This window comes from Drosophila simulans, chromosome 2R (genome assembly GCF_016746395.2).
Source record: "Drosophila simulans strain w501 chromosome 2R, Prin_Dsim_3.1, whole genome shotgun sequence".
NCBI lineage: Eukaryota > Metazoa > Arthropoda > Insecta > Diptera > Drosophilidae > Drosophila > Drosophila simulans.
Window position 1 is genome coordinate 10,560,625 of NC_052521.2, and position 23,176 is coordinate 10,583,800.

Below are 23,176 nucleotides of genomic sequence, written 5' to 3' on the forward strand. Positions count from 1 at the left end.
GGCCACACACATATATATAGATATATATATATGTAAATATTTAATGTATGGCCGGGTACGTGCATTGACTACTGCCTGGATTTCTGGTTAGCACTTCGGAGCGGGGATTCATTTGATTGCCACTACTCACGGAGACCCATCATGGACTCAATCAGCCACAGTTGCCATCCATTTACTCCTCTGTTTCTGGCTGCCTTTCCATAATCAAAATGGGGTTTTATAACCTCACAGCATATTGCAATGAAGACATTTGTTGTTTGATTGCAAATGAACCACTTCTTCCAGGACTAGAATTGATTGTCTCCACTTGAATTGGTTGACTCTATCCGTACTCAAAGAGTGAATGTATTGTACTGAGCCATCTAGAATAAAATTCTCTTTCTCTACGTAAAACTGCATTTTAATCTTTTTCTTTGCGAAACGGGGTCAAATGTTTCGATTTGTTAGACCGGAGTTCATATTTTTCTAAAGTTATTTGCTTATTTGTGCACTGTTGACACACTGCGCACATTGTTATGTAAATCGTTCCTGTTTTCTTATTTAGTAGTTTTAGTTGGCATAGTTGGTTCCGGGATATGTTTAACCACAGAACGGATGGCCAAAATGTACTACATGTACCAAAATATAAACATGAATATATATTACATTTTTTCACTTATTTTGCTGCCCCTTCTGTGTTGCCTTCCTTTTCTTTATTGTCCCATTTATTAAGCTTCCGGTTGAACTATTATTCTTTGTCTGGAAGTTTAAGCCATTTAGTTTAAATGCTAACCAAAAAAAAAGTTTGTGGTGGATTAATGATTTTTTTGCAACAGATTTTATGCGTTTTTCAAACTTAATTACATACAAACATTTATTAGTATAGCACAGAATTTTATTTAATTTCCAAAAAGCCTGTTGAATAAGCCAATTAGTTGATTTAAAATATTTTGGCAAGAAGTCAAGAGAAAGCATTCCAAGCGAAATTTATATTACGATTCTGTTGACATCTGACGTTTGTTTTCCACTTTAGCTTTCTGCCAAGCGAAAGTTTTTAATTCAATTAAAGTGGAACGTGTTTAGTCTGCACATCTGCTAAATACCAAATGTCCCTAAGCTTATGGGGGAAAACAGAGGGAAATCTCTGCGGAAAACTCACAGGCGGACAAATGCCAATTGCAGCAAGTTTCGCATTTCGACACCAAAACAACCAAATAAACACGTTTACATGCATATAAATTCTGCGCTTTGACTAAGTAGTTTCGGGCTTTTCCATTTCCCTCGTCGACACAACCCCCGCCACCCAACAGAAAAATTATTTGATATTCTTTCCGGAGCTTAAAACTTGCGGGGAATCTTTTACGACTGTCGGCATCATCAGCACGGCTGCCACAATAAATCCAAATTATATGCAACCACTGAGTTCAGCGGGAAAACTTCGCCATCTTTGCAGCAAATAAGCCAACGGAAAACAGCGATATAAAAAAGAAGTGAATAAATACGACAAGAGGAAAATGCAAAGGAAAAGTCCCCGGCGACTGGCTTTAAACTTTCAGCAGTCGAATAAAAGATTTCACCAATCGATTGGCAATGATGAAAAGGCTCAGACCGAGGTGACATTGTTCGGTTGCCGAGTTGTAAAGATATAGTCAAGAGCTCAACTGCAGCTTAGTGGCACCCAAGATGATTTTATGTTTACTCGCAAGATAATGGATTTTCCTGTTGTTTTAGGGCTGTTTATGAATTCAATGGGTTTTTAGAAGTTGCCTAGCTGGGCTACCTTTTTGAGCCGATTGAGTTGGTTCTAGATCGAACTAAAAGATTTTTGAATAAGAGTTAGGGGGTGCTGTAGAAATTACTATTGAAATTTCCTAAAGGAAAGCAGTCAAAGCTGCAGCATACTTTTAGGCACCTCTACCTCCATGGCAACAGTTACCATCAACAGACTGCAATGAAAAACCATTTCGTGCACAGGAAAATATATGCAAATTATTTTAACTGTGAACTGCAAACATGAACTGAAAGATTCTTTGGGTATTCAACAAACAAGAAGGCAAAGCAGCTGGATGAAGTTTTCCGTCGTTGTCTTTAAGTTGCGGCCAAGAAATATATGTGTGTTAACCGAGTGTAAATGCTGGGCTATCGAGACCGACTTGTCCGAGGGACAAGCTCGAGTTGCTTTTACGAGTTCCTGCGTGTGCGAGAGTGCATTTCATGCTCAACTTGCTACATTTTTCCAACGGGGGAACTTCGCTCCAATCTCGGCCAGCAATTTAATAAACTGAGATCAAGTGAAATGCCAATGGCGGGTATTTCACATGGCGTGTATTTTCATTATTGATTTGAAAGGAGACCCGATCTAATGAGCTAGCCCTGGTATTTGGTATTCCAGTAATTCCGGCTTATTTGCATTCCCAGTGGTGGATGGCACCATGAGGCGAACTAACATCATAACTTTTTAGCCAGCTCGGAGTCGTAAAGTGATTTTATGAGAGCGTGCAAAACAAAAGCCGGAAAGAAAAAAGAAAAAACAAAGCAAAAACGAAACGAAAACATTTTACTTACTTGGAATGAGGCCGTAAACGCCGAGATGATTTCGTATGTATTCTCCCAGGGATGTTTGGGTGCAGGACGAAAGGGCGTAAGGATGTACTGGAGGCCGAGCAGGGGCACCAAAAGCAGCGTGGCCCTAAAACAGGATGAGAGGGTGAATTATAATGCCTTGTTTTCGTTTTTCAGCTGTGTATTAACATGCAAGTCAACGCGGCGTATGCGTAATTCAAAATGTAAAATGAGCCCAACTTCCCGAGTGCAGAGCGAATAAACAATAAAAGACCTGATGGCCGATGGGAAGGAGTCTAAATACAAGGGAAGCAAAATATAATTACGCATTCGCCCCGTGGGCCAGTTGAGAGTTCTTCGCTTCGCTTATAAGTGTTTCAATCTCCCCCCAGTTCTTTTTTCGTTTGTTTTTGGCGGGAAAACTTACCGAAATGCCTGCAAAACCGTTCGCGATGGACCACAGCTGCCCTGAATACTGGCCGGGGCATTTAGCTTCAAAAGGACCACGCGCACAATGTTGCACAGGAACAGGAGGTTCAGGAACATGGAGATACACACAGGCACCATTAGAATGTTTTGGTAGTTGGCTAGGTTCATCCAGCAGCTGCAAGTTGGAAGAAGAAGGAATGCGAGATGAGTCAGTGGGTGAATTGCTGATTGATTTGATTAGCATTTTGGTCAAGTGCCCGACAGACTGAATCTCTTAGCTACACAGAAATATCTTGATATCAAATCTGAGATACTCAACATGTCTGTGGGATTTCAATATAATTCAATGTGATTAGACTAGGATATTGGCATTGTAATAATGTGTAGGGGAAGTCTAAACAAGACAATATGGTTATATGCCGTCTGATGTAAGTCACTTCTGATGAATGTTGGCATTCCTCATTTTCTTTCGGTGTAAGCTGTACCTATTCCATTATTCACTTACTGACGATTGTCCTCGGGCGTGCCGCCCAAGCCGCGAGCCATGCTATAGACGAATATGACGATGGCCGGGGAGCCCCAGCCGAAAGCGATGAGCCATTTGACCAGCCTCTTCTCGGAAATGAATGCGGCGACGAGGACGGTGTGCAGATAGAATCCCTCGCAGAGCATCCAGGAGTAATTGGACAGGAGGAAGTAGTGTAGCGTGATGTGCAGGGCCACGCAGCGCATCTGGGTGTTCGCACGGAGTATGGAATATGGAAATCGGAAGCCGAGGTTGATTCACCATTACGCATTCGCCAGATGTGCCCACTTACCGGACTCTGATGCAGTAGCTCCGGATTCGGCATGACCAGCAGGTACCAGACCAGCCACAACGAGTTATTGGCAGCGAACGAGGCGAACAGATTCATGTGCAGCGTGATGCGGGCGCACTTCAGGGATCTGTTCAATCGAAAGACAAATATGCGAATCGAATTACTTTGGCCGGCAATTTGTGGCAAGTTTTTATGGCCAAATTTGCAAGTTTGTCTATGGCTTCATTTGCATTCGGCCCGGGGCACGTGAGGCAGCTTGGATAGGGCCGAAAGAGGCAGAAAAAGTCCTGCGACCAAAAGGACAAAGTTCATTTGCCCATTTTCCCATTTTCCTTTTCTCCTTTGCTCAATTGCATTGATTGCTGACATCTGGCAAAACTGAATCTAGTTTGATTTTTTCTCAGCAATTTAATTCAATAGGTTAGATTGTTTTCGTTATTCCCTTCTCTACTTTACTTAATTTACTTCTGTCTAAATTTTTTGAAAGCGCTAGGTTACATTTAAATTAAATTAGCAAATTTTACTTCTAAACTTCGTTTAGGCAATACGATTATTGACTTCGAATTTTAATGCTATAATACAGTGATGGTCTATTCTATAAAAAACCCTTTAATTGATTTTAGCCGGTCTTTTTTTCTTTAAATTGAGACGGTCAACGTCTCAATTTCCTTTATACTCGTACAATTAAATTATATTTGATTGAATACTCTGGTATTTGCATTGCAGCTGTTTGAGGAATGCGTTTTTCTGGGGCAGGGGTTGCCCATTGCTCTGTCATTAAACTTTTAATTATTCAATTTTTTAGGGCAGACCGAATTCCCACACGTAGCTGGCCCCATTTTATTTGCCTTTGGCACAGAATTTAAAACAGTTCTGTCAGTTGGCCGCCCCATCTATGGCCCCTCAGTCCGCACATCCATTATCCTTTATCCTTGAGCCCCAGTTCCATTCGAATGTGCGATAAACAAACCCAGAGCACTAATTGGTCTGCAGGCACTGGGAAATTAATCGATATCCTGCTTCGAGTCTCCAGGAGATGGGGACACAATGTATTTTCCCATTTCCGGCGTCAATTGTGCCGCATTAAGTGAGCAATGAGTGCAATGAGCATTTGGGCCCAGCATCCAGGTTGGCACTTGATTAAGCCACTGTCGCATTTGTTTTGCCATCAGTAAATTTCACTTTTGGCGCCAGTCGTCATAATATAAGTCGCAATATAATCACCAGCGTGCCTCATTACCCCTGAGTGTTTTTGCCATCTCCCAACGAGGCTGTCAACTTGTTTGTGGCCAAGATGAAGGAGTGCAAAGCCCTTGGCCATACTCACTTGAAATAACCCAATATGGCCAACGACAGCAGAATGGCCAGCAGTGATGTGCCGTAGCCAACCTCGTAGATCAGATTCACGGTGTGCTTCCACTGAATATATATAGTGTTGCGATTAATTAATTGCATAAAGGATAAAGGATATACACATATATATAAGGGATCGGCTTACGTTGAGGTCTTCGAAATTTACACAGGTTGTGTAGTTGGACCATGTTTTATTGGTCAGCGGATGCTTGAACCACTCGCCATCGAGACCGCACTCCTTGTGGGCATATCCTGCATAATTAAAGCGATGTCAGTTTGCGATAAATAAAAAATAATTAACCATGCTGTTCACTCTGCTTATTACAGCTCCTTAATAAATATTGTATATACGATTAATTCTTTTCCGCTTTTTCTAGCAAACATTTTCACATCCTGCGCACCACACAAATATTTACACTTGCTAAATGTGTGTGATTTTATGATTGACTACTGGATAAATATTCCGGCTCATATTTACATTTTGCGGTCGGCCTGAGCATTCAATTGAATTAACCATTATTTATTGCATCTGCCACCAAGTTAACCGCAAAAGAATTGCGGTTCGCATCGGAATGGCAACCATATCAATTTGAAAATTGCATAATCATTCTGTTGTTTGGGTCATGTGTGTGTTTAAGTTGAATCAAGTCGAAGTTCGTGACAAAAACTTTCCATTCGATTCGATTGCAGATTACCAAGTTTGCAATGCAATTTACCGAGTGGCACTTGTACAAAAATTACTGGAGAATTTTTGTTAGGAACTTCGAAGGTGAGTTTTATCAGGTCGTTCGTTTTTCCGGCTCTTTCGTTTTTTTTTTTCGACCGATGATCTTTGGCCAGAAATCCATTTATCGCCGTTTGGCACGCAGACCAAGAAAATCACGTATACGCGCTGTGTGGCAGATAAGTAGCCGGGGGGGTGAGGCAGTTCTCGACCGCAGCTCACCACATCGACATCCGGCGACCGGAAGTGCCATAAAAGTTAATGGCGGCGCAGTGCCAAAGCACATAATCTTGTACAAGCTGGCGGCGACCCCGAAAGGAAAAAAAAAAACCCAAAAACAAAAAAAAAAAAATACAAAAAGGATGAAAAAGGGGGTGGCGCCAAGCTAACCACAAGCTAAATGTAGCAAAAGTAGCATTTTCTTGACGCTCGCCTTGTTTTCTCCGCTCTGTCATAACAAAAAAAGTCATTCAACTCTCGCTATTTTCGTTGCCCTGGTCATGGCCAAAACGAGGTTGAGGTTTAAGTTGGCTGACTACATATTGTGCACCATTAATGCAAATTATCATGCAGCGCATGATTTATGCCATAAATTGCTTCAAATATTTATCCACATTTATGACGATTTTCTAGAGCGTGGCTTTGTTTTTAAACGTTTGCTTTAATGCCAAGCATAATTAATTAGTTTTCTTTGTGCGTTTGGAAAATCAGTTGATTAATTTATATAGCACTCATCTGCTAATTATGAATTAAATGAAATATACACGCAGTGTGGCAGAAAGTTGAGAAATAATTCAAGTCACCTTTGATATTTTTATGATATGTTAATGATACGACAATGAGTTGGTGAAACTATTCAAAGGGTTTTCTTCTTTAGTTCTGGTATTATGACCGTCATCAACACCTTGCCAAGAACACTGATTAATGATTAAAAATATGAAATTCACAAACATGATAAAATTTAAATCGCCTTTCTTCTCTGCTCTAGCAGCTTTAAATACCCACACACATTTTTGACTTCAACTCTGCCCAGCAGCCTCAATCAATTTGGCCGTGTTTTCTGGCTTACATTTGATTTCGGTTAGACTCCGGCAAATTGTGCCAAATCAGGCGAAACATTTTAGCATTTTGTCGAGCTCTTTTGGATAATTTAGTGGCCCAGGGAGCTCCAAGGAGCTTTGCCTTTAGCCCGTGTGGTTTTGTGAATACTTGATGCCTCCATACGACACGAAATCAAAGCATAAACATAACAAGTTTCCAATTGATTTGGCCTGGCTTGGAGCGTATTTTCTGTTCCATTTATGTGTATATAACGATGAGCTCGGGGATGAGCCCAATTAGAGGGTAGACTGGCACACCACCCCACCTACCAAACAACCCATCCAACTCATCCAACCGCATTGCTTCGTGCAAACACATTTCCCTTTGGCATGCTATGTAACCTATATGTAACCTACATACATGTGATATAGTATATCTGTATGTATATATATTTTTTCGTGTCATATGCAGATCCCCAGCTGACCCCGAAACGGATGTAGCTTTGTGGAATTTAATAAACAATTCAGCTCCTGCCCGGCGCACTTACTTGCTGGATCGAATCCCGTGATGAAGTCCGGGCAAAGTTCGTAGGCGGAAGTGCCGACAGCCGTATCCGGCCAACAAAGCCAGCCATCAAAGGTGCCGGCACAGTGGGTTCCTGCTACTGCGCCTGGTCCTCCGGAGCCTGTTTGCCAAGGGGCCAAAGGGAAAGGGGAGTGGTTAGGTCAGCAATTTAAAGTTACTCGTGCATAATGGACGCCGAAATTGCAGTTGGCCAAAGCCAGAAGCACGGGCAAAAAATGTAGTAAAATAACAAAAATAGTTATATTTCCCTAGTGCAACAATTTCGGTGTGAATTTTTTCTTTCGCTCAAGTAAAGGCAAATGATTGTCATAAAAAAAAAAGAATGTAAGGATCTACAAATGAGTAAAACAGTGCAAAAAATAACATTGAAATATTATTTTGATGTTTATAAATACTTCTAAAATTCTCTAGTGAATGTTTTACAACTGCATCAAATGTAACAAAACTTTAATAAGCAAGCTATGTGTTACATATTTTCTCGCAGTGCACAACTCACCCGGCAGTTGACCGCTGGCATTTAGCCGCGTTTCGCAGGCGGCCCGAAGTGCATCGAAGTCCGGACCGCTCTCCGCCGCACTTTCGGCGATGGCGGCGGCGTTGGTGCCACTGCCACTGCCACTGAATGTTGCATTCGGGTTGCCAATCTGGTCGCTCATGGTCGTCGTCGAACTGCTGCACTGCGTCCGCTGAAATAAAGTGGCAAATAAGTTTCGTTAGTCAATCAAATGGGTTTTGCCGAACTCATAAATGCGTGTGTGCGAGTGTGTGGCGCCCCCACCATAAGTATTTTGCGTTTTACGCTCCATTTGAAAAGGGAATTTAATTGGTTTTCCAACAGCTTGGCGCTATTAAAGTTCCAGGACTGAATACTGTTGCACTGATTGCAGCGGAATTATTTATGGTCGAATACATTGATTTTTTACACAGAAGATGTGGGTTGCGTGTGTAACTTAATTGAGTTTAAGCGATTGCATCAGCTATTAATTAAAGGCATTCCTGGCAGAAGTCTAAAAATAATTGCTATTTTTTCATAATAATGTAACTATAGCCAAAAGAAATAAAAACTGTCATCTGGTAATTAAGCATAAATAGTTATGCTGTTACGGAATATTAAGTTTTCTATTAAAAAAAACGTTTTCTAATTGGGAGAATAATAAAATAAATTTAAATTATGTAATCGGATAACAAAAAAACTATTATTATCAGTGGCAATTATTTTCATTAATCGCTGAAATAATAAAGAGCTGAACAGTTGTTCAGCTGGAAATTGACCGACACATTTATTTTTGTAAATTAAAAGTTTAAATATGTGAAATTTGTAGAGCAATCGCTTCACCAACTTGTATTGGTTTAGGTTTCTTCTTATTGATTTAAAATGTTCCATAATATTTATTCTGTGAGCTTGCACATTTCTTTAAAATAAATAATAAAATAAATATTTACTTGTGTCTGTTTGCATATTTCTGTCAACTAAAATGTGCCAGCATAAGTTGGGCTTGTTTTTTGGTCAGAAAACAGCAAACAAATGTTTGTGCCATGTGCCATGTAACTGGAGTGCATTCCTCCGGAAACTGGTCATGTCTAGTTGGATATTGAGGATTTTCGTTTTCGGAAATCGGGGCCTTGGATGGCAAACGACAAATTTCTGGCATGTGAGATTGCGTCAGGTGGCTGTCTCCATTTCCATTTCCATTTTCTAATCTTATCGTTTAGGCAAATTGCCGACTGCACTCGAATTGCAAAGTGACAAGAGCAAAAACCACAATGACAGCCGGCAACGCAGAAAAGTCTGCTTCGCAAGCGAGCATCATAAAATCTAGGATTGCAAATTGGCTGAGCAGAACATCGAGGGGGATTCCCCGAGAGCTGAGTGTTGGGTTGGGTTGGGTTGGGTAATGGCAATCTGAATCCACTTTGTGTGCACAACACTTGAACACTTGTGAACGAGTGGCGTTTTATGACAAACGCCCTGCCATGTTTGCCCTGGTTTTGCGGCTCTCCATCTCCTCGTGTAATCATAATACAAGTTTTATATTTATTGCACGAATTACACGAAATCGCAGTACATCACTCAGCACAACTCGCTCGATTCTCATCGCCCATCTCCCAGCAAGTGGGTTTAATGTTTAAGCCAAAGCTGAGCAGACAAATTTGGTTATTAACTGGCCATAGCCATAAAAGCGTCTTCAGCAGCGAGGGCTCGGGGCCACTTAAATTTTACGATCTCTCGGTACAAACTTGCCCATAAATCGTACACATTGAACCTGAGCATCAGCCATTGAATGAATAAGTGATTCGGTCTTCAAGTGGTTTGAAAAATAGTCGGGTGTTAGATAAAAATCGGATAAATCATGTTGAATGAGCGAGCCACAATATTATGGACTAGAAATTTTCTTTGAGCACCTTGAGTGCAAATTTTAAAGCACACGAAGCTTGTGAGTTAAATTGCAGAATAAATATATTAGCTGAATTTCTATTCAGGTGAAAAAATGCTTGTGTAACAAGCGCTCTTGAAATGTTTGTAGTAGTACCTTTCAACTAAATTAAACCTCTTTAAATGACCTACTCGAATGAATACATTATGACACAACTTTTATTGAACCAATAATACAGACACTAGTCATGGCTTTAAGTATTTAACTGTGGAATCAATGGAATTTGCTATAGTGCTGAGTGTGCGAATCTGATAATAAAGGTGCTGGATTTTTCCTAGCATACTTTCTAGCGTGTCCCATTGCCGAAATGTGGCAGCTCGTGCTTTTAATGTGTTTTCAGCACGGGGGAAATGGAGCTCGTTCCCCAATTTCTACGCCCACCACCCGCGATCGGCTAATAAAAATATTTTTACGACAACTCGCGAAACTCACGCAAAACGTTGGCAATAACAGAAATTAGCAATAAAAGCGTGTGGAAAAGTGCCATAGGCGAGAAGTAGCTGTCGAAAAAAGTTGGTGGTCTACAGGGTGGAAATTCGGGGCTGAAAAAGCAGCTGCTGTGCGTTAAGCAAGCTCGACTTGACTTGACTTGGCTTGACTGCGGCAGCCCAGCGCTAATGCTCGATGTCAGGGATCCGTAAATTGCATTTGATAAAAGCGAGCGGTAGAAGACTTCAATAAAAGCGGCCAAAAGCCGAGGGGAAATGGGAAAATGCGGTGGGTGCGGTGGAACTGGGAAAAAGCATAAAACTGGCAAATGTATGTGGGTTACAACGTGTATCATGTAGGGGCATCTATACTCTGGCACTCGGTGTGTTGAAGTGTCGACCCCCACAAACAATTTGGAAAAAAGAGGCCGTGTTGAAAAACTTTGCACGCGAAATGTTGCGCAAAACTGTTGGGTATTAAAAAACGTAGCCAAGCGAAATTGTGCCGTCTGCATCTGTCAAAACGTTTTCAATGGTGGATGGTTTCGTTTTGGTTTGGTTTCAGGTTTTTCGCGCTTGCAAACACGCGCGGCCCCCCTGACGTATGAGTAATGAAAATGTTTGTTTGCCGATTTCCAATTCGTTGGCTGTCAGTTGTGAATCGAGCCTTTCGTTTCGGACTCAGTGGATTGGAAGCCAACCCAGACCAAGCGAAGCCAACATAACCGTCCCAATGGATAGTTTATCTTCATTCTGCGCCGAGCACAAAACATCTTTTAGTTTTCGCCGCTGCAATTTATTAGGCGCATAAATCATGCGTACAGTGCTGTCTGCACCAGTTTTATACCGCCCACATGGCAAGATTGTGCTGTGATTTATTCTAGATTTTGCTTTAAATTTCTCTTACTTTTTAGGCAAACAACGGCATCAATTATTGAATGTGCTGCTGGTGGGCGGCAATTAATATCCGCATGAAATGTAGCATGAAAGAATCGAATCGAATATGTCATAAATCCAATGTGTTTTTGCTTAAAGAGATTGTGTTAAAAGCCAGCCAGCCAGGCATTTCCACAGAATTTTATGCTTTATTGAGTGTTTTATTTTTTTTATTTCGGGGATGAAGATTTGTCGAACGGGCTCTTAAATCGCTTAAATAGCATTTCGCCTAAAACAACATTTCAGCTGTTGCGATAGAAATGGCTGAAACGTTTTAGCCTTGGTCCGAACTATGGCATGCCATTCGGATTTCGCCGGATTGCCATTGATGCACTGAATCGTTTTCCATTTTCCACCACTTTTGTTGCGAATGGAATGACAGAACATAAAGGCAATTTATGAGTTTCCAATTTCGATTGCTTCTGTGGACTTCAGCCGGGGATTATAAGTAAAAATCCTTTTCATTGAGCAAAAATGGTATTTGCTCTTAACTGTCGTCAATTGAATGAGATATTAAGCTTTAATGGGATAACTTTTGTTTTATTAATGGCTTGTACATGAAAAGAATTAAAATAAAATTTGCGTTTTTATAAAAACGCGTGTTTCGATTGCAGTTATGAATAAATATTTAATTATTTGTTGATGATGATATAGGTGCGATAGATTCACATACGATGGTGGTTCAAAGCCAGGGCTTAGTAGATCCAGTATAATATGTAATTAAATATTTCATATTTAAGTTGAAGAGTGCTGGCATATTGTGTTGTTCTATGGAGATGGCACACTTCCAGGACTTCCTGCTTACTGGCATTATTATCACCCGATGATGGCGTACAATTATTCAAAAAGGAGTTGAAATCATGTTGTCCTCACTGACAGACTCGTGCTGCTCAAGATCCCCATTCTAATCGAAAGTCGGCATCCTGGGTGCTACACCAGGCGCAATGTCCTGGGAATGAATCATCATCAAGCAGGATCTTTTTGTTGATGATAATAATGCGAAGTGACAGCTGCCATGGGTACGATTTTGCAAGCGTGCTGGCTGATTTATATAGCAGTGCACTTGGCAGCGTGGAAAGGAGCTCATATTTCAAATAAATATAAAGTGTAAACACCGAATCGCTCAACAGGCACTACCCAGATCCTTCCGACCAAAAGGGACACTACTTTCCCCGCTCCACAGGCGGATGTATCTGTGTTAGCCGGGATTATGCTGGTTGGCTAGCTGAGCAGAGGGCGATAAAAATGTAGCCAGAGATTACCAGAACAAGCGATTTATTTATTTTCCACACACACTTGCCAAGTTGCCCACTTGCCCATTTGGCTTTGGGCTGAAAAGCGGCGAACGTGGAGCGTGAAAGCCGAGCCCTAATGGAATGGAATAATTTATAAAACCCGTCCGGCAATGAATTAAGGAAAGATGAGGCTTTAAGTTCGTCGGCCGGCCAAAAAAAGGAGTTTCAAAGGACCGGCGGCGCTAAGTGCATTTGTGCCACAAGCTTGCCTTTAACCCCGTTCTCTACTCCCAACTATGATGTTTCGAGTCGACCTTTGTCCTGGTTCATTGCTTTTCCACTGGTCTGAGCTGTAGGTGGGTTTGTACCGGGTTCTGAAATGAAATACGTGCCACACGTGCTAAATGCCTTGTTCTCACTTCCTAGCCACCAACAATTGCACAATTTGTTCGCGCACTGAAATTGCATATGTCTAAACCCGGCAAGGTGTGAGTTCTGAAATGGACTTTGTTTGCCGTCTGTTGTTTGCTCTTTCACAAATGTCTTGCGGTCTACTCAAAAGTGCTCGGCACACACCATAAACACCCACAGATTTGGCCATAACAATACATCTCAGCATGGTTTTCTTACTAGACAAACAAAATTGTACTATCATGATGCTAAAGTTGCACGTAAGATATAGTATTATTGTTTTTACAGGGATCTTGTGGACTTTAATTTGATCCTTTTTTTACAAGTATTAGTATCCCTAAGTTCTAAGTGATTTTTTGTGTGGAATTAAATTTTAAATGACTTCAACTTTCATGACCTCCATGGGTTGGTATTTGAAACTATCTTTAAGAGTGTAACTATTTCTTCAACCTTAACAAAGTGCTATTATTTTGACCGCCACTGTTTGCCCGCATACGTATGTATATACATAAACTCAAGAACAAGGAAAGCAGCTGCTCAGAGGTACAGTGCATGTGGCGTATCCTTTTCAAAGTGTGACAGTCCTGGCAACAAGCAGGGCAGGATCCCTTTCCGCTGCTTTTTATTTAACTTTGTCATTTGGCCAAAGCCAGTGAGAAAATTCGTACTTTAACTGCGCTTATTTGTTGTGCTGCTTACGTACTTTGATTTCAAGAACTTTGCGTTGAGAATAAATGTACTTTTCCCTCACTTTTTCGCGGCTCAAGTGCACATTTCTTTCATTTTGTTATTGTTTGGCCAACTTTTTGTGAGCTTGGGAATTTGTTTCTGCGACTGCCTCTTATAATAATTCCAGTCGAGGCGTGTTCATCATACAATTTGATTATTTCTCTGCCGTTGCTAGGACGGGGAATTTTCGACAAATACTTTGTAGTCCAATTGAAATATGGCCGGGCGAAGTGGTTAAAGTGGGTTACTTCAACTCAAACAGAAACGAAAACGAAAACGACATTGAACTTGTGGCTAAAAGCGTCTTGAGAAGTTCCAAAGCTCAGAACAAATTTGCAAAATTGCTGAGCAAATCTGCGGCCTAGAAAAAGTTTACAATAAATTATTCGTGTAATGTAAAGCTGGCCGTTATTGCGTTTTTGAAGTTCATGGGGCCTTTAAAGATACAATTGAATTTTCCAAGGTGTAGGTAAATTAATTTATTTGGCTCATTTAATTTTCCAATATTTCTAATTCACACCCCAAACGCTGGCTCACAATTAATTTGATTTCACTACAATCCCATCCTAAATTAGTGCTTGAAATTAGAGTTTTCCGAGCACGAAGCCAGGATAATTATTTGGCCAGCTCACGCACTTTCGCTTCCTGCGAAACGAACTCAATTCATATCAATAACATTATTTTGTGGCTGGCCCTTATTTCGGCAGCCAGGACCTCATCTTCTTGCTGTTCCCTGCCACCCACCCAATCACTTGCCCACAATTTTGGCAACTCAAATTGGCGTAGGCAGCATTCTCGTCGGATACCCAAAAAACACACGACCTCGGCGCACTTTTCACTTTTCATATCAGCAATTTTCTGCACGTCTCGTTGAGTTTTGTTTAAATGTGTTTACAATTGACTACACCCGGGTAAGGAAAACCCGTCGAAATTGCAGAGGAAAGGTGCCGAGAGGGGGCCAATGCCATTGTCAAGCGCCCAAGTAGAATTGTTTTGTGTTCGTCACCTCTATTTCCATTTCCATACCCACAACCTCCTGTTCCCCCCAAAAAAATAAAAAAAAACTTGCGTTCTCCTCTGGCAGTCAGCTAATGTCAATTGGGAAGTCAGTTTGATTTTCATATTTCATTTCATTTGCAATTTGCGCTGCCTTTGGACAATTGTTGCTCTATTCATATGGAAATTCGCATTCGCCGGCTTAGCTTTTACTAAAACGACTGTCATTGCTGATGTTTTGATGTTTTGATGTTATTTTCCAAATATTTCTCATTTATGTATATTTTTGAGAAGTTTTGCAAAGCCTAGAGTTAAGTTGAATTATAGAAATGGTTTTGTGCAAATTTCATTTAATTTTGATATTTTATTTAAAGTGCTTAAATTAGACTGTAGAAATTGATGCTCATATATGATTTTCTATATTTACTTATATTTGTGCCACTTAATATTCTAAAATATACCTGATTAAAAGCTTTAATTTTGTTTTCAGAATAATTGAGAGATTGGTTTTATGTTATGTTTAGCTCTAACTAAATTGCCCCTTCTAGTTGCAGAATTGTTATTGAGTTGTATTTATTTATTCTGTTGCTTTATGTTGAACCCAAATGCCTTCAGCATTTGCATCTATTATGAGCACTATTATTTCTGCTGCCTTTGTTGTTGCCTTGACACATTTGTGTTGCTGCTGCGACTTCTGTTGCAGCTGGGTTTTCTTTGTGGCTGCCCCAACTGTTGCTCTTTGTGGCACTTTGCTGGAGGGAACTTGTGTAATTGTCGGAGGCGCCTCTTGTGCCCCGCATTCCGCCGATCCTCTCCAGCATGCATAATGGGTGAACAATGGTCGGCAATCGTGGTTCAATAAGTTCAAGTGATGGGCAACTGCGAGCGGATGCCTCCTTTGTGTTTGGAGTCGCTTTCGATTCCACAAAGTTTGTGCCTAATTTTGCATATGGAGCAGACAAAGGAAAAGTTTACTTAGGACTTTCTGCTTGTCCGACCGGAATTTGTACGCGATTTATGGCCAGTTGTAACTGCCATGCAATTGATTTCGATTTAAAAAACACTTGGAGTGTCTAATGTTGGAGGAGTAAAAGGAAAAGTTTTTAATTAAACTTAAAAGTTTCGGTGAAGTGGTCAGTGCCCCAAGTGAGTAGCAAGTAAGCTGCCAGCTAGAACCGAATCTAATCTGTATCAATAACAAGCAGGGAACTGCGTCACCCGAAGATACGACTAGTCGTTCTGAGTATCTGCTAGAATCAAAAATTAATTAAATGTATCTTCGGCTGATGGCGCGTGCTAAGTCGGAATTTACTTGTTGCGCTATCTCTTCGAGGTCGGATCATAAACTTTTCCGACAGCTGCAAACTTTTGTTTGCCGACTTCTTGTTAATGAAACCGAGCGACGACACTACACATACTAACGAAGTAGTAGAACTTGTTGGCTTAATTAATTCAGTTGTAGTGTAATTTTTCCGACTCGAACTTCGGCCGCCTGTGATATTTAATTAGGCTTCCGATGACAACGGCATGAGCATGAGCATAAATCTGCTTGCCAAACAAATGGGTTCGTTTGTGGACCTTCAGCACAAATGTATCTGCCAGATACAATCGCAATTCCATTACAAGCCAGTCAGGCGTGTGTGTGTGTGTGCGCTTGCGTTTGTGTCCTGGCCAACAACTCTTGGCCACATTGTGTGCTTGGCATTAAGTGCTTATCTGATTTGCCTTCTCGCCCACGAGAGACGAGACCATAACCAAAACCAAAGGCAATGGGAGAGGCAAAGGCAAAAGCAAAGCCAAGTTGCAGCCGCAGGCCATGTCAAAGGAACTTTGGGCTTTGAACCTTTCGTGGCGCGTTATCGAAAACTGTTTTGATTGCACGCCTCGGAGCCAATTAAAGCCATGTTGCCAATTTATCGAAGCTGTCCCGTCCAACCGTCCAACAGAGCAACTGGATCTGGATGGCCAACGCAACTGTTGGATAATTCAATAAACTTGGCCAGATTTATCTCCCAGGGCGACTGTGTCGCTGGCCAAAAATCTCGGCTCATGTGGATTCGGGAAAGATGTCTGATACGGCTCCTCCTTGTGTTTGTGCATTTGGCAAATTATGGCATTATGGCACATGTTTAACCAGATTCTCCTTGCCAGGCGCATTGTGAATTAGTAGCATGCAGATGATGCACAGAGCAAAATGGAAAATTAAGTTATACTCGTAATATAAGGGTTATTTATAATTAAGATAATAAGATCAATAAGTTTGATTTTAAGCACTTATACAAAGTATACAATTTCCAAACTTAATACAACCAATATTAAGAACTTAAAACTTTTCTTTGTGTAGCTCTTACGATCCCGATTAGCAATGCAGTTCGGTTGCCGCATTCTCCTTCACCAGACTGAGCATAATTTTCCATATTTCATGCTGCATGCAACAATGAATGCCAAGTGGGTTAAACGAATGCAACATTCGCCCCCCTGCGCAATATTTCAGATTGTTTAGAGGAGCGTGTCTTTTGCATTATTGGGTTCTGTTGTTTGGAAAAATAAACTTAATTTATAAATTGCACAAACATATTAGTTTCTCATTTGAATATTCGCGTATTATAATTTCGATTTAATGTCTTCTTTTATGGGACTTTCATTATCTGTTGAAAGCTGTTAGGCTGGATTTATGATTATTAGTACGTGAACATTATAATTTTTGCTCTGGCTAATCGCTGAATGATGCCACCAAATTATTGGCCTCAAGAGTTATTTACGACCTGTGCTTTATAAAGAGGCATATTTAATAGCACCATAAAACCGCTGCTCACAACAAATGGCTTGTAGTCAATTATACTCCAATTTGAGTAAATGCCTAGAAATGCCTGAGACCTTGGCGCTCTTAGCACACTTCACACTCAATTTAACCCAGGACAGGATGGCCAAGAAGGTGCTCCAGCTCTGTGCCTGGGAGATGGAAAACGAATGTCGAGGAAAATGCTTCTTAAGTGAAAGCAGCGGGAAAATTCAGACCTCTTGGCAGCAGCGGTGTCAAAGGGAAGCGAAATGTCGAAATGAATTTTCAGACAGTGAATTATGTTTTCCTTTGCCACACTCCGTTTTTCTCTTGCCGTTTTTTGTGTACTTAATGCCATGGGGCGGCATCTTAATTACCTGCAATTTCGTGGCCGCAAAGCGCACACGCAAAAAAGGCAACAAAGGTTTGAAAAGTATTGTTGCGGGGTGCTGTGGTGGGGCGGGGGGATGCCCCACAAAAAAAGGACGCTCCTTCAATAGAGCGTTTTAATTTCAATGGGTTACTATGGCCATGGCAGCTCGAGGCTCTTGCAAAAAGGATATGCTTAATGTATGGATTTTGTTTGCCAACTTTGGTGTAGCTCCTAGCTCCGTGCTCCATGCTCCGTGCTCCTTTTGCCCAGCCATCTCGCCCTTGGTAATACACAAGCAGGCGAAATGGGTCCGCAATAGATATAATACGCCATAACTTAGCATAAATTACGCGGACACGCCCCAAGGGGGCGGCATAATTGCTGTTTATGCATACTTAATCAACTGACCAAAGTCGAAACGCAAAGGATTTAATGACGAGCTGAAGCTCCGGGTTTCGCTGATGGGATCATCTGGCTGCAAGTACAAAAGCGGAATTATGTCCGAGCACGGAGCACCCGCAAAACTTCAATTAGTTTCTGGTTTAAGTTTCAGCCCCCCAACTGATTGGTTCCACTGGCAAGCTTCCCGTCCCCTTCCGAGTACGTGGGCGGAGCACACTGTCCATTCCAATGGACTGGGCGAATGACACTTGCTGCCAATCCATCTGCCACTCACTCGAGACAGGCGTGCGAAGATGGACATTTGTTAAAACAATCCGCCACTGGAGGTTGAGGTACTGCACAGCTGCACAAGGAACAATCTCATGATCGATTGGAGATTTATTTAAATCCCCTTAGTGTACTCAAAACATGATGCCTCTTTCTATTTTATAGTATTGAAAGCGAATTAACTTTGGAAACAATCTCTAAGCATTTTCCAGATTTAAGACGATAGAATTCTTTAATGTTCAGTTCACATATCTGCATTAAAGAAGTATGCAAATCATATTATATGTGTTTAATACGTTTTAATCCATAAATTGTGTGAATATATCAGTTTTGTCATTAAATATAACAGTGTTCTTGTTAGCAAAGTAGAAATATTTAAAGCCTCACAACCAGATTGAATAAGTGTTAAAGTTATTTTAATCCATTAGCGCATCAAGTACGATTTCCTTTGTTTTCCAATACGGCTAAGTATGTATGGAAACCCAAAAATGTATATATGATATGCATATTTATTTAACTTTTGTTCCGAAGCGCCATTGTTTTCTGCGGCTTGCGATGTTTGGGTGTGTGGTGGTGCTCCCTCCGAGAGTATTTGTGAAACATTTTGCATTATTTATACCACTCTGGAACTCATTAGCCGGGATTTGGCCAAAGGTCGTGTGGTGGCGGGGGCAGCAGCTTTAAAGGCTTCGGTGGAGCACATTAAGAGCAGCTGACCTTTGACCGACTTAATCCGCAGCTCAGTGCCACTACATTTCGCCCGCCTGGCGGCACTTGACTGCTGGAATCCATTCCGCAGGACACTCGAGCAGATCCTGTCGCATAAAAGCGGGCTCTAATTGAAAGGGAATTTCCAGCAAATGTGTCCTAATTAATGTTGCAACATTTGTTGGTAAAACTTTCGACTTTTGTTCCCGGAAGCCAAGTAATTAGAGGACCGACTGCTGGCGGTAAGGACACTAAACCACCCAATAAACAAGCTAATGAACATCAAATGGATCTTGCAACGCGAAAAACCCGAGTCCAACAAAGGCGACAATTTGGCAGCGGTCATTTGGCCACAATTCACTTCCCCTTTTTACATCTTTAATTAAGTTATGCGCACTTTTTAATTGCTCATTTCATTCGGATGCGTGCCAGAATTGTGAGGGCGTACGGAATGGCGTGTGGGTGCAACCTCAGTTCCACCTCTTTTCTAATGCAATTCTCGTGTTGCATGTTGCATAAAAAATCAGCCAACGCATAGCCAAGTGAGATGTGTTTATTTATGCCATTTGACGAGCGTCTTGCGTTTGGAACCTTGCCACATGTGCGTCGTGCCATAAATATTACGCATACGCAGCATTGGCGGCACGTTGGCCACAACCGCTAACCTGGTTTACCCAGACAAAGCCAGCACCCAATTTATCATTAGAATTTCAATAGGGCCTGCAATCTTGGGCATTCAATTCACAACTACGAAATTGACAGAGTTCAATGGCATCTGTCTTGAAGGAATTTTACAATCTTCTTTTGGAATTTTCCCTAATATAAGTATTTTCGAACTAATCTAGAGCTCTTCCTATTAAAATAAATCAATAAAAACTCATATCGTTGGACTTCATAACTATCTTATCACTGTTTTACGTGAAGAATGATACTCATGTTTTTCTCTGGCTTTCGTTAATCAAATTCAGAAGATCTGGTGAGTATTTATTTTAATTAAAATATAGTAGCCAAAGATTTCGTAGAAAATTTTAATCGAATAGATAGGAAAAGGGACAAAATAGCTGAATTGTAAACCATGCTAACTATTTTTATTTATTCTTATTTGATTACCATGCGCAGAGATACGAAGTGAATGCCCCGAAATATTGAATGAAAATATATTAAGCAGATAAAAAAATATGCAAATATATAATATAGTATATCAGACAAAGAGTTGTTGCTCCACATTAATGTACTTTTACATCAAAGGAATGTATCTAATAAAGTAGGAAAACCTTATAGTGCAAACCATTTTAAAAGTCATATTTCAATCTTCTTCTAAGGACCATTCTATCCTGCGTAAAAGTATTCACATATCCGTTGCCGTTACAACCATTTGTTAACTTGTAACTCAACCGTGCTTCAAACAAATTTGCAACTTCTCAACCGGCGAAAAGTTTTGAGTGCCGCCCCCGAATTCCCACGTAAATTGGCGCAGTTTGTCAATGTGTCGACGCGACACGCTCCGCAAAATTGTTTTAATTGCAATTACCGGAGCCACACTATTTCTGGAGGAGTGCCCAGAGGCTTCTGCCCGAAATGAAAATTTAATGACAATTTGATTTGCAGCTGTCAACACTTTTGGCCAAGGTGCCAAGTGTCGAGCCGACAGGCGACTTCCGCTGCGATAAACGGGCGTGTCATGTGTCAATGGCGCCGATGTCTTAACAAAAATAAACGCATAATGTTTGTGGGCCACAGAAATGTGTCTACTTGCCACAGCTTAATGTTTCAGCTAATGACAACCAGTGTCGAACAAGGGCCAACAGCTTGAGCATGAGCCTTGCAATTTGCGGCTGATTTATGGTCTGCAATCAGCGGTGGAGGGAAACTGCTTGGCGTTATCTAAAGAGCATATCGATGTTCGCCGCACAGCGCGATGCTGCAAATCATATTCAAAAGCGGCCCGAATCGGAAGTGCTGGCCACCAACAGGTGTTCCTGGCCATGTTTCGTGGATGCGGCTGCTGCTAATTTATGGCCAACAGCGGGCCTCTTTTCTCGGCTGCCAAGCCCACGCTGCAATTGATTAATGTCAGCGCAAATTATGCTGAGCACTCCTCGTGCCCCTTGACTTGGTTTTATTTCTTATCTCTTTTTCTACTTTTTATCAAAGGCGGCGGGGCAGCACACGTGCTGGCCACCTTGGCGATGTGTGTGATGCTTCATTAGCGCCAACCGGCGGCACAAAGAAGCTTCCGCCAGCTGGTTGTGGCTCTGTGGTGACGTGAACTGTCACCGGCAGATGGAGCCAAGGGCTCCAAGGGAGCTGAGGTGCCCAGGGACGCCACGAGGCCAGGAAACATCCAAAAGGCCAGCAGGTGGGCCAAAACCCGAGGCCTGTCAACGGCAGAAAGAGGGGCAGAGCGGCCAGCTGTGAGAAACTATTTTCCCCACTCGAACTGACGACTGGCTAAAGCCGCTGGAAAAGCTGCTCCAATAATTCCTCCAGCTAACGATCTTTGTTACGAAGCCCACGACTAAATGACGAGCGCAAGAATGCAAGTCGAGCCTAAGCTCTATGCACTGGAAACAAATAATTGTATTCATCTTTAAAGATTAAGCTAAAAATTAAAACTTATATATTGCCAACTAAAAGTTCGAATAAGAATAAATATTATAAGATACTTTACTATCTTCAGGATCTTGTATAATAGCGATTATATAAACTTAAGAGATAAAGATACTATATCTGAATCTTGGATACACAACTTTTTCGTAACAATTGAAAAAGGGATAATCTTTTTTATATTGAGTTCAGAGCATTTATGATATTTTATTATATAAATATGAATATATTTTATAATGGTGAATGGTTTTTCAGTTAATATTTATCAGTGTGTGCGGGATAAAATCACGGTTCCTTCTACAACGGGGCAAGCAGGCAGGCCCAGCAATGGACCCGGAATGGTCATGACACCGAATCACCAAGCTTCCGAGCACTGTGTGGCTATCTGGCATCAGCAGATGCTGCTGCTGCGATGCTGGCCACTTTGAGACTTTGAGATGTTTGGCCAGCAGACAAATAAGTTGATGTTGATTGTTTTTGCCTGACGGCGGCACGTAAACGATACTGACAGTCGGTCGGTTGCTCGTCGGTCGGGATCCATCTGGCCGGGCGAAACTTAATTTCTACATTTGCCGACAGATAAAGCGCAGAGTGGGTAAACTGGTAGCCCAGCCGCACAGTGGGGCAAATCGTTTAGTTAGCCGGCCGAGGCGCAGAGCACGCATCCCCTCCATTAGACGCTTTTAGAGATTGTTAAATTCCAATTAACAACTTTTTCTGCCAGTTCGTCTGGCCAGGCTGATTGTGGAGGCTGCAATCGCTGCGAGCAGCCTTTTAAGGCTGGAGTTCCAGCTCCAGGTTCACTGCGACCAAGAACAAGTTGCGTTGGCCACGTTAATTGAACCCGCACACACAGTGGGCCATGTAAGCGGTGTACTCTGTTTGTCTTTGGCCAACATTTCCTGAGTGTGTGAGTCACGTTGGCTCCTGCCTTGTGATATTGTAATGCTTTATGGAGTCCCATAACCATTTATTTTAATACTCCTGCATTTGCCTGCGATGCGGCCAATACGCGTACGGATTTGGCCTTAACAATGACGTTGGCCGTGCGATCTCATCATCGTTTGATCATCGTGCCCACTTCGAAACTCGCCGCACGCGGGGCAATGAAAATTAATTGAAAAATTGATTGAAATTGTGCACTGAGCGGTTCAATCAGCGCTAGCATTTTGTTATTGTTTAGACCTGTCCGTCTCCCCTTTTTTCCTTTTCGTTTTTTTTTTTTCGGTTTTACTGATGAGGAAAACTCGTGCCCATTGAACCCAAAAATAGCTTAAATTCGCAATTAATTTGGAAAATTCCTAATACAATAAACACCGTTGATGCCCAAATCCGTAACCGCTTTGCAACCATGTTGTTGAAATTGTTGCAAGGGA

At 41.5% G+C, this 23,176-nt stretch overlaps 1 protein-coding gene across 1 annotated transcript in view; it reads right to left on the reverse strand.

Moving 5' to 3' along the window:
• Window positions 1-23,176, reverse strand: part of LOC6734299 (calcitonin gene-related peptide type 1 receptor) — a 28,287-nt gene that overhangs the window by 2,297 nt on the left and 2,814 nt on the right. The window contains 8 exon segments of the mRNA XM_016182161.3: window positions 2,545-2,668; window positions 2,969-3,145; window positions 3,476-3,702; window positions 3,789-3,915; window positions 5,116-5,207; window positions 5,287-5,393; window positions 7,454-7,591; window positions 7,988-8,177. Of these exon segments, the coding sequence (XP_016027358.1) occupies window positions 2,545-2,668; window positions 2,969-3,145; window positions 3,476-3,702; window positions 3,789-3,915; window positions 5,116-5,207; window positions 5,287-5,393; window positions 7,454-7,591; window positions 7,988-8,147 (1,152 nt within the window). The 5' untranslated portion in view covers window positions 8,148-8,177.